Raw genomic sequence first — 9,388 nt, 5'->3', positions numbered from 1 at the left:
GGGTGGCACCGTGGCACTGTGGCACCTAAACTGCTCCACTACGCTTGCCTAAGCTGAAACCCATGTCTGAGTCTGGTTCATTGGTGCTCTGCCGCACGCGTCGCCTCTCCGCCCGCAAGTTCCTCCATGAAACTTCACCAGCTACACCAGCTACTCCGTATTCCGTACCCAGTACATTCCACCAGCTCTGCACTTTGGCCATCAGTCCTGCCCACCCTCTCGTAATTGACAATCAGTCGACCTTGTCACTCTGTTCTTCAACCGTCACTGCCTTCATTGACGCTGCTCCAGTCTTTGCAGCGGCCCACCTTTACGCTGACAAGGCCTGGAGCTCTCTCAGCCGTCCTGACAAGTGCTCTATCATATTACTTTTTTGGTGTGTGAGAGAGAGAGAGAGATGGGCTAAATATTGACGCGTCTCAGACTGAATGGCAGCCTTGCATCGGCAGAGAACTTGTGTCTTGCTTTTACCTACTTCTGGCCACCGCGTGTCGCGGTTTGTGCGTCCATATACAGAGTAGACGGCAAACCTTCCAGTCTTTGACTTGTACGAGTAAACTCGGTCGCAAAGCAGCCTACATCCCCATTAATATTAGTCTCACCACTCATCCTGAGAGACATTCTGGACACACCATCTCCATCTCGCTCCTTTCCCAACATTCTTTCCGGGTGGCATTCGAGGGTGGTCAGCCAAAATTCGGGTCACGTGCTGTTGCAATGGCCCAGGGAAGACTTCACCCATCATCACCCTTCTCGGCCAGGGACAGTCCTAGAGGTCGTCGCGCCGAGGACAGCCCATCCAGGCAGTTGCAGTGGGAATTGGAACGTGCTCTCAGTCAAATTCATCTACACGAAATCGAGCGTTCAAAGCTCCACGCTTACCAGAAACGCCAACAGCAGGAAGAGCTTGATGCTCTGGAGTCGGCACAGGCGGAGGTTCACCGGATAGAGCTCAATGCCGCAAAAGCCCAGCATGAAACTGTACGCAAACAGGCCGAGGCTGTTCTTCAGGCCTACATTCAGCAGGAGGAAGAGGACCGTCGCAGACGCGAAGAAGAGGAGCGAAGGAGATTAGAGGAGGAAGAAAGGCGAAGGAGGGCCGAGGCCGAGGTAAAGGCACAAGCACATGCCCGGGCCCAAGCACGTAGGCGGGCCGAAGAAGAGCGAAGAGCCCTCGAAGAGAAAGAGCGCCATGAACGGGAAGAGCATGTCCGCCAGGAAGCGAAACGTCTGGCAAAGCAAAAGGCCGAAGCAGAGGAAAGAGAGCGAAAGGAGAAGGAAGCGACAGAGCAAAAAGAGCGAGAGGCCGAGGCCAAAGCCAAAGCTGAGCAAGAAGCTGCGTTGAAGCGACAAGAGGCTGAGAGGGCCGTCGCCGCAACCAAAGTTACAGTACCACCATCCACCACACCTGCCCAAAGCAAAGACACCAGTCCAGTTTCAGAGGTAGAAGCACAACATGCCAACTACCTAGTTCTCCACAAGAAGCTCAAGAAATTCCGCTCAGACTTCTGGATTGCGGCCAAGAAGGATCCCACCTTGAAGCCCCATGTAGGGGACATGCGGCGGGCGATCCGCACCAGCGTAGGCCAGTTGACCGATGACAAGGCTGGTAATAAAAAGGCAGTAAGTGATGAGGACACCCTCTGATTCAGAAGCTTCCCAGACTAACCATTGCAGCATGAGCGACTAAGGGCTACTTTGCATCAGGCTCTCAAGGATCGACCTTCTCCTCCAGTGTCTGTCAGCGAGTACCTACCGGCACACCTCAACCTGGGCGACAATGGGACGACAACAATTCCGTCACTGGCGTTGTACCTGCTCTCCATCTTCAGTAAAGCTGTTATCAGTGGTTTTGTGGGTGAGTGTGCCGTCAACCCCAAGGCGGCCGAACCAATTGGCACACTCGTTGCTCAGATCTTCTCCATGCCTGAGCTACAATTTCCTCGCAATGTCTCATCCGCCGCCGGTCAATCCCAGCCTACAAAGCCAACCAGTGTCTCCCTGATCCCCATCCTCATGTGCAAATTCCATGCCACTGCGCCGATTCTCTTCGGCATCTCCGGGCGCGAATCTACTGCAGCAGGCAAACACCGACTCGGCTGGCGTCTTGATAGAATCACGGATGACCCCGATTCGAAAAAAGCCTTTGTGAATGAAAACAAGCACTATGACCGTCTAACAGGACTTGGTGTGGGATACGCGTCGATCGCTCTCCGGAACTTCTCAAAAGCAAAAGTCTCCAACCCTTGGCCGCCGGTCCATTATTGGTCTAGTCTCGCGCATATTGCCAATACGCCTCCACAAGAGGTGCAGACCAGCCATCTGGTATTGCTGAAGAGCATGCTGGAAAACAATGCAATTGACCGATTCGTGTTGTTTTTTGGAGCGGCTGGCATTGCGGCCTTAAGGCAAGCCGCAGTCGAGTTCCCGAGGACTTTGCCGAGAGAATTACAAGAAAGGCCAGCGACAAAGACGTTGGTATTAATGGTTGAAGGGTGGAAGAGGGAGAAGAACTTTTCACTTGTGTAAAGCGCACGAGATAGAGCACGTACTGGCATTGTGACCTCAATGGCAAGGGCAACAGGCGGCTTAGGGGCGAGGGAAACGAGTACCTAGCGTGGATCTCACTGTATGACCAGGCTATCGGGCGGACTCTGATGAAGATATGCCACAGATAACATGAAGATGGCAAAACGCCCAAAGTTTGGGCAGTTGAGAACCATCTTTCGATTCACCGGCCTGAGAAAACGCATGGACACAGGAGGGAGTCGATCTTTTTGGTCCTGGGTATTGCTCTCCCCTGTCCTCTCGACTCGGCACAGCCTTCGTGGATTGATGTGCTTGAAATGAGAAACCCTCAGATTGCCAGCGCCCCGACCTGGCGAGTCTTGAACCCTTCTGCTTCAAGGGCGTCTCTGGGGCGCATGGAAGAGGAGATGGTGGCATTTGCCCCCCCTGATCTGTCATGACAAGGCTGAAAGGACTTTTTTTTGGCACCAAAGAAAAGAAGAAGCAGAAAGCACACATAAACATTATTTACGCGATGTCGGATCGAAAAGAAGGCCTTCAGCCATTATTACTCTCTACATAACATTGGGCCTCCCCCTCTCTTCTCCCCTCTTCGGCATTTGATTTTTGTGCGACATCTCACCCAGCGGGGTCCCCGTCATTTACTAGGATTCTTATGCATGCGCGTTACGTTCTATAGTATGTTCTCCGCACATCCAAGACAAATAGTCCATGACCCATGCAAGAAACAGCACAGCAAATGTAAGTAAGCAGGCGGCCGGGCGGGTGGATAAGGTGTTACCTCGCATACGCCGCCTGGATGTATATGTAAGAGGGCAAATCCGGGGTGATGCTTTGCCGTGTACTGATCTGGTACGGAGTGCATCCTGTAAAGGCCCCCCCATCTTGCGCAATCCTTCTCCCAGGCTATAAGAGACTTAGACAATTCGTCCAAACTTTGACCCATCAAGGGGGTTGATTGCTCGACAACGATGGCGACGACGGCGGCAGGGATCTCGCGGCACGAATTCCCAAAGCACGACAAGACCATCTCGTACCTCGACGCCGGCCCCAGGGATGGTCCCCTACTTGTCTTCATTCACGGCTGGCCCGCCGGCGCAGAGACGTGGAAACTCCAGCTAACCACCTTCTCGGCCCTGGGCTTCCGCGTCGTCGCCCCGGACATGCCAGGGTACGGGCAGTCTCGGCCCAAAAGCCGGGAGAAGCGCGACTACGCTTTGCAGGGCGTCGTGGAGCAACTGCTCCGGTTCCTTCGTCATCTGGGACGTAGCGAGGCTGTTTGGGTCGGCGGGCATGACTACTGGGGCGCGGCCGTCGTGTGGGCATTGGTCGCGCACAACCCGGAAGTCTGCCTGGGCGTGGTGACCATGGGCATGCCGTACCGCACGCTGGAGATGGGTGTTCAGGAACTCGTCAAGTACGCCAACCGCGACTTGTATCCGGAAGGGGAGTACCCACACGCGCAGTGGGCGTACCAGGTGTTCTACGAGGAACCCGACAACTACGAAAAAGCCGTTAAATTGTTCGACAGCGACGTCGAGCGGTTCATCAAGCTCGTCTATGCTCGTCCTGTAAACGCCGAGCCTGACAAGGACAAGCCGGCGGCCACGGCCAACGTGCTCAAGGACGGGGGGTGGTTCGGGGGCGCCGAGTCGCTGCCTAAGGCCGACGGGGAGGACGAGGAGCCGGGCGAGAGCTTGCTGGACGAGGACTCGCAGAAGAGCCTGATCGAGGCGTTTTCCCAGGGCGGATTCTGGGCTCCGACCGCGTACTTCCTCAACCACAACGTCAACCTCCAATGGTGCGAGGACTGGTCCGTCAACGAGGGCGTCATCTCCGTTCCCGTGCTGTTCGTCGAGGCCCTCAACGACCCCGTGGCTGGCACGTACAACTCAACCATCTGCGAGCCCATGAAGAACTACTGCAGGAAGTTGACCACTGTGAGCATCAGCGCCGGCCAGTGGGTGGCATTGGAAGCGCCCCGCGAGACAAACGCAGCGATTTTGAGGTGGATTGCGCGTGAGTTGCCCGAGGACAGGGCGTGGCCTGGGGGCAAGAAGAATCCGTTGAAGAAGAATGAGTAGATAGATTGAGCAGTGAGCGTACGAAAACCGTACCGAGATACTAACACAAGTAAGCTAGTAGAGAATACGAAGGCGGCACGGCGTCGATTCGTGCAAGAATGGGGGAGATTCTTATTTGGTTAAACAGCCATGACCAGGATTTGCTGGGCAAAGACAAGGAAAAGCAGGAGCTATCCTCAATATCGTTCAATCCATCCGTGACAGCACACATCGCCACGTGGTTCTTTTGCCATAGAGAGATACCTTGCCGTTGACTTCTGTATGGTTCGTCACGGTGACGACGCCCGTTTAAGCTCGATCTCGATCCATAGAACTATGGCGGATGCCCAGCAATTTGTTTCCAGACCTCCACGTCCCCTTCGCCCTGGCCAGGTCGCCCGACATGGTAATCCGCCTCCATCGGTCCTTTTCACTGAGCTTCGCTATGCCGCTCTTCTTACCGTTGAACACCATGATCGCGTGATTAGAGCTGTAGGTCTCCCACGGTTGCAATCCGTATGCAAAATCAATGGCCGCCGCAGAAAGTCTATCCGCAGTTTCCTTCACGTCTGGGTCGGCATCCGGACCGGCAACGGCTGGTAGTCTGCAGAAGAACGAGTTATCTAGTGCATGGTAGGCATACCCGTTGAGGGGGCTTTGGCTGAATGTGTCCGCCTGGTCGAATCTGTAGAGGCTAATTGGTGGGGACACGGAGGGTTCTTCTGCGATGATGAAGGGCAAACCAGTGAAGATGCTGTCGGTAGCCATATCAATGAAACCCTGGAGGCACGTCTCAGCAGGAGACGTTGCGGAGATGCCATATGCATTCATCAGTTCTCGGGCCAGCTCGGCGTTTGAGAATGAAGATTTCACACGGTCTACAAATTGCTGAGAGGACCAAGTTCGCCATTGGGTGACGCCAAACAATGCTGCTTCATGCTTGGTAGATCCGGCAATGATCTCCTTAACCCACGGCGCGAAGGGAGCAGGGCCTGCAATAGGCCTGTTGCCATCTTGGTAAACAAACCATTTGTCGTCCCAGAGCGGTGTTGCCAACCGAGGTACCATCATCCGCACAATCTCCATCGAGTCCAAATTACGCAAAGCCGTAAGTTTTTCCTCGGCGGATGCAGAAGGCGAGACACCCGTGCTGGCAACAAGCTCATCGAAAGTCTCTTGAGCCTCTTCAGGCTCTGGAAAGTCTAGATTGGGACTTGACAGTATGATACCTCTCTGACAAACCGGTACGTCTGATCGTAGATGAGCGAGGACCGACCACCCGCCCGCAGATTCGCCCGCGATGCAGGTATTGAATGGATCACCGCCGAAATGGTGGATGTGCTTTTGTATCCACAGAAGGGCGACTCGTTGGTCATGCATTGCCATGTTAGAAAATGGCGTCTCGCCGTCGGCGGAGGCTTCTGCTCTCAGCTCCTTTGAGGTCAGGAATCCAAAGAATCCCAGTCGATAATTCATGGCCACGAAGATAATGGGTTTCCCTTTTTCCAAGGCGTGCTTCACAAGATAGTTTCCATCATATTCAGAATTGCCATCTCCAAAGATAAAGCCTCCGCCGTGAATCCACACCAGTACGGGTAAAGGACCCTGGTTGCCTTCGGGAACATAGATGTTGAGCCTCAAACACCCAAACTCGTCCAACGGATACTCGGAGCTGCGTCGCACACCCTCGTACAGGTGCGCCGTCTCCGATCGGTTCACCGTGTTCTGAGGACATCTGGGTCCGTAGCGAGTTGCGTCGAGAACACCACTCTTCTCTGAGAGGTTGATGAGCTTGGACTGGCGGAATCTTGCCGGAATGGTCGCATACTGAATTCCCAGGAAATTTGCAACTTTGTGGGCTTTGTTGACGAACCCCTGGACCTGCAAGTTACCTATTTGGACCGAGACATCCTGCGTTTGCTGGACTTGGCTGGCCATTTTGCGAAGGATCCTGGCGACACGAATGTCAAGCAGATGCTTCTGTCACAGTCTGCTATGCCTAGCAGAAACACGCAAGTCCAACAGACGTCTTATGCTGACACACAGGCCTCGTCTTCGTCGGGGGCCAGAGGTGCATTTTGACCACCATCCAGTGATCCACATTCCCAGACCCCACCTCCGCATCGAGTGTTCGGCAAGTGAAAAGACATGGAGCTCGAGCCGAATATTGTTTTTGGCGACGTTGTCCGTCAAATGCGATTTCCAGGGGACCCTGATGGCGTACATGCACGGTGGAATTTCCTCCACCACATCTCACGGAGAGTAGAGTAAGAAGAACATCAGGATTCTGACGACCAGAGCCGTGGAAGTGAGTATAAATCCGCATCGTGCCTGGTGAACTCTGTAGAAAGTCGGAGGTAGACTGCGGCTGGCATACTAGTGATCCGCCATATCTTTTACGGTGGATTAAACAACAGTCGGTGCGCACAACATTCACGGCTGTCGAAACACAACTTCTGACCACCTTGACATCCCAGTCGCCGACTCACCCCCTTTTGAAAGTTCAATGCCTCGTTACTCATCAACACGAATAAGGCGGAATGAACCATGTCCATGCCGGTCCATGTTTGCAAAGGTAGGTTCAGTCCTAAAGGTGTATGTGCACGGATCAGCAATTGACAATCATCCATCCTTTAATATCCGAGTCGGCAAACATATACGGCTTCCACTTCTATGGACACACGGCCGAATCCATGACAGCCGGGGAGATGTTGGAGCCGACTGCGTCTGTCTCGAGGGAGATACCATGAAATGTTCTAGGCAACTCGCCGCCCCTTGCCAAAGCTCTCGAGACTTCAGCTTCACGACGGCATAGGCTGCATATACGGGGTCGGGCTGGACTGTGGTCTCGTCTCTCATTGGCCATCGCCGAGTCACTTGCACAAACTGGCAATGACCGCGAAGGACTTCGTATTGAGCCGTGAAGAGCCATGTGGCCTGCAGAACGGGGGACTCACACTTTGCACGCCGGGAATTTCATGGCTTTTCTGTTGACGGTACGGCCGCGAAGTGGCCCTCTTCCAGCAACAACGGCGCGATGACTCCTCCGGAACTTGAATTGCTCGGGACGATTCATGCAGGCCATTCCTTCAAGGTCGATGATTGCTCAATGCGGCCCCTACCTCTCTGGCGCTTCGACAAGGCGCGCTCGGATTTTAGATTTCTTCCGGCCCCTTCGCCTTCTGACTGTGTGCATATTGACAATAGCCGCCTACAGCCTGATGGACATGGGAGCTGATCTGGGATATATCTGGAGAGATGGTCTGCTCTTTCTGATCCGTAATAATGCTTGCCTGTTGATCAGACATTTCAGAACCGTGGACCATCCCAACACAAAGACTTGAGCAGCATAGATCCAAGACAGCAAGCTCAAAGAACGATCAAGATGTCCATCGCATCAAGCAATCCCCAAGCAGTCTTGCAAGGTTACCTCGACCCAACCCACACTTCAGACCTGCACGCAGAATGGGTCAACCATCCAACCCCGTGGCCTTGGGTCCTGGCGAGCGTCACACTTTCTATCATCCTAGGTTTTCTAGGAGTCCAAGCATCATACAAGTCTTGGGAGCCAAAGGCCCGACGCTTCAGCGACAGCGATAACGCAATCTCCATCTACCCGCCCGCAGACCCGAAATCCTACCTACCACTCCACCAGCGAGGCTTAAGCTCCGCCAGCAGCACCACTATATCGTCGCTGGACGAGAGCAACAAGTACGGCGGCCTCGGCCGCTGCGCCCTGATCGCCAGCATCATAGGAATAGGGTGGTCGACTATCCGCGCGGGCGCGTTGCTCGCGGTACTGACACAAATCACAATGGGGGAAAGGGGACACATGTACCCGGGTATCATCAGCATTGTCATCATGTTCACATCGGTGCAAACATACCTGGGTAGCCGCGCCATGCCCCGGATCCTGTACCTGCTCATCTTCGTGGACCTGTGCGCTATCTATGCGAGTCTTATCCTTGGGCTCCTTTCCTTCATACACAACAAGGACACGTCCTACCAGGAATTTGCGGTCCGCGGTGGACACTGTCCGTGCATGCTGGGCTACAAGACCGGTCACAATATGAAGTAGTGCGCCATGTTTGCACAACCTCTACCTAACCTCGTCGGCTGCGACTCGAAGTACCTATGGGCAAACAACACTGTCCCGGGCTCAATGGGCGCAGAGCTAATGCCGTATCCGAAGTCATGTCTGCTGTCCAGCGACGCGGCAGGAGACAAAGACATCGACCCGAACATGATGACCTACATGGTCCTCGCGGAAATCATTGTCGGCGGAGTCGGCCTGCTCTACGGACTCATTGTCCTGTTATTCTCCTCGCGCTGGATCTGGGAAGTCCTCAAGCATCCGTCCGAGCTCTTGCAGGCCTTGACCCTAAGCAAGTCGAAAGGTCGCGCGCAGAACTTTGGCTACGACAGCATCGGAGTAAAGGCCAAAAGCCACAAAATGCCCGGTCGCGCCATCGGCATGACCGTCCTGGCATTCATCGCACTCCTCATGTTCGCGGCGGTGACGATCGTCGTGCACGTCCTCGACGAGACCCAGCCGGTCAGAATGTTCTACATGGATTCCTTGGGATCGCTGGCCAACACGCTCGGCGATGGGACAGCCACTGCCGATGGAGGGGCGAGTTGGAGCGATTGCTTCGTCGTGGATACGCCCGTTTCGGCGGATGGGGGGTTCCACGGCTGGTGGGCCGTGAGGCAGAGTCGAATATTGCGCGCGCTTGCTCTGGCTTGACATTTTGCATGTGTTCTGTGTTTCTCTCTGTCTTGTGGTAATGTATGTT

The 9,388-nt window shown here is 54.4% G+C and overlaps 4 protein-coding genes across 4 annotated transcripts; 3 read left to right on the top strand and 1 right to left on the bottom strand.

The window, feature by feature from the left end:
• Window positions 1-717: 717 nt before the first annotated feature.
• Window positions 718-2,529, top strand: A1O5_05351 (uncharacterized protein; the record flags this gene model as incomplete). Its single annotated transcript, XM_007745952.1, has 2 exons — window positions 718-1,623; window positions 1,678-2,529. 2 exons carry the CDS (start codon window positions 718-720, stop codon window positions 2,527-2,529), a joined length of 1,758 nt encoding a protein of 585 aa, XP_007744142.1.
• A 971-nt stretch (window positions 2,530-3,500) lies between these two features.
• On the top strand, window positions 3,501-4,613 carry A1O5_05350 (uncharacterized protein; the record flags this gene model as incomplete). Its single annotated transcript, XM_007745951.1, has 1 exon — window positions 3,501-4,613. One exon carries the CDS (start codon window positions 3,501-3,503, stop codon window positions 4,611-4,613), a length of 1,113 nt encoding a protein of 370 aa, XP_007744141.1.
• Window positions 4,614-4,901: 288 nt separating this feature from the next.
• On the bottom strand, window positions 4,902-6,530 carry A1O5_05349 (uncharacterized protein; the record flags this gene model as incomplete). The annotated part of the gene is made up of 1 exon (XM_007745950.1): window positions 4,902-6,530. One exon carries the CDS (start codon window positions 6,528-6,530, stop codon window positions 4,902-4,904), a length of 1,629 nt encoding a protein of 542 aa, XP_007744140.1.
• A 1,447-nt stretch (window positions 6,531-7,977) lies between these two features.
• A1O5_05348 (uncharacterized protein) lies at window positions 7,978-9,339 on the top strand (the record flags this gene model as incomplete). The annotated part of the gene is made up of 2 exons (XM_007745949.1): window positions 7,978-8,610; window positions 8,671-9,339. 2 exons carry the CDS (start codon window positions 7,978-7,980, stop codon window positions 9,337-9,339), a joined length of 1,302 nt encoding a protein of 433 aa, XP_007744139.1.
• Between the last annotated feature and the right edge of the window lie 49 nt (window positions 9,340-9,388).

Source organism: Cladophialophora psammophila (assembly GCF_000585535.1).
Source record: "Cladophialophora psammophila CBS 110553 chromosome Unknown aczJe-supercont1.7, whole genome shotgun sequence".
Taxonomy (NCBI): domain Eukaryota; kingdom Fungi; phylum Ascomycota; class Eurotiomycetes; order Chaetothyriales; family Herpotrichiellaceae; genus Cladophialophora; species Cladophialophora psammophila.
Note: the sequence above shows the minus strand (reverse complement) of the source record. Positions and strands in the feature narration are given on the sequence as shown.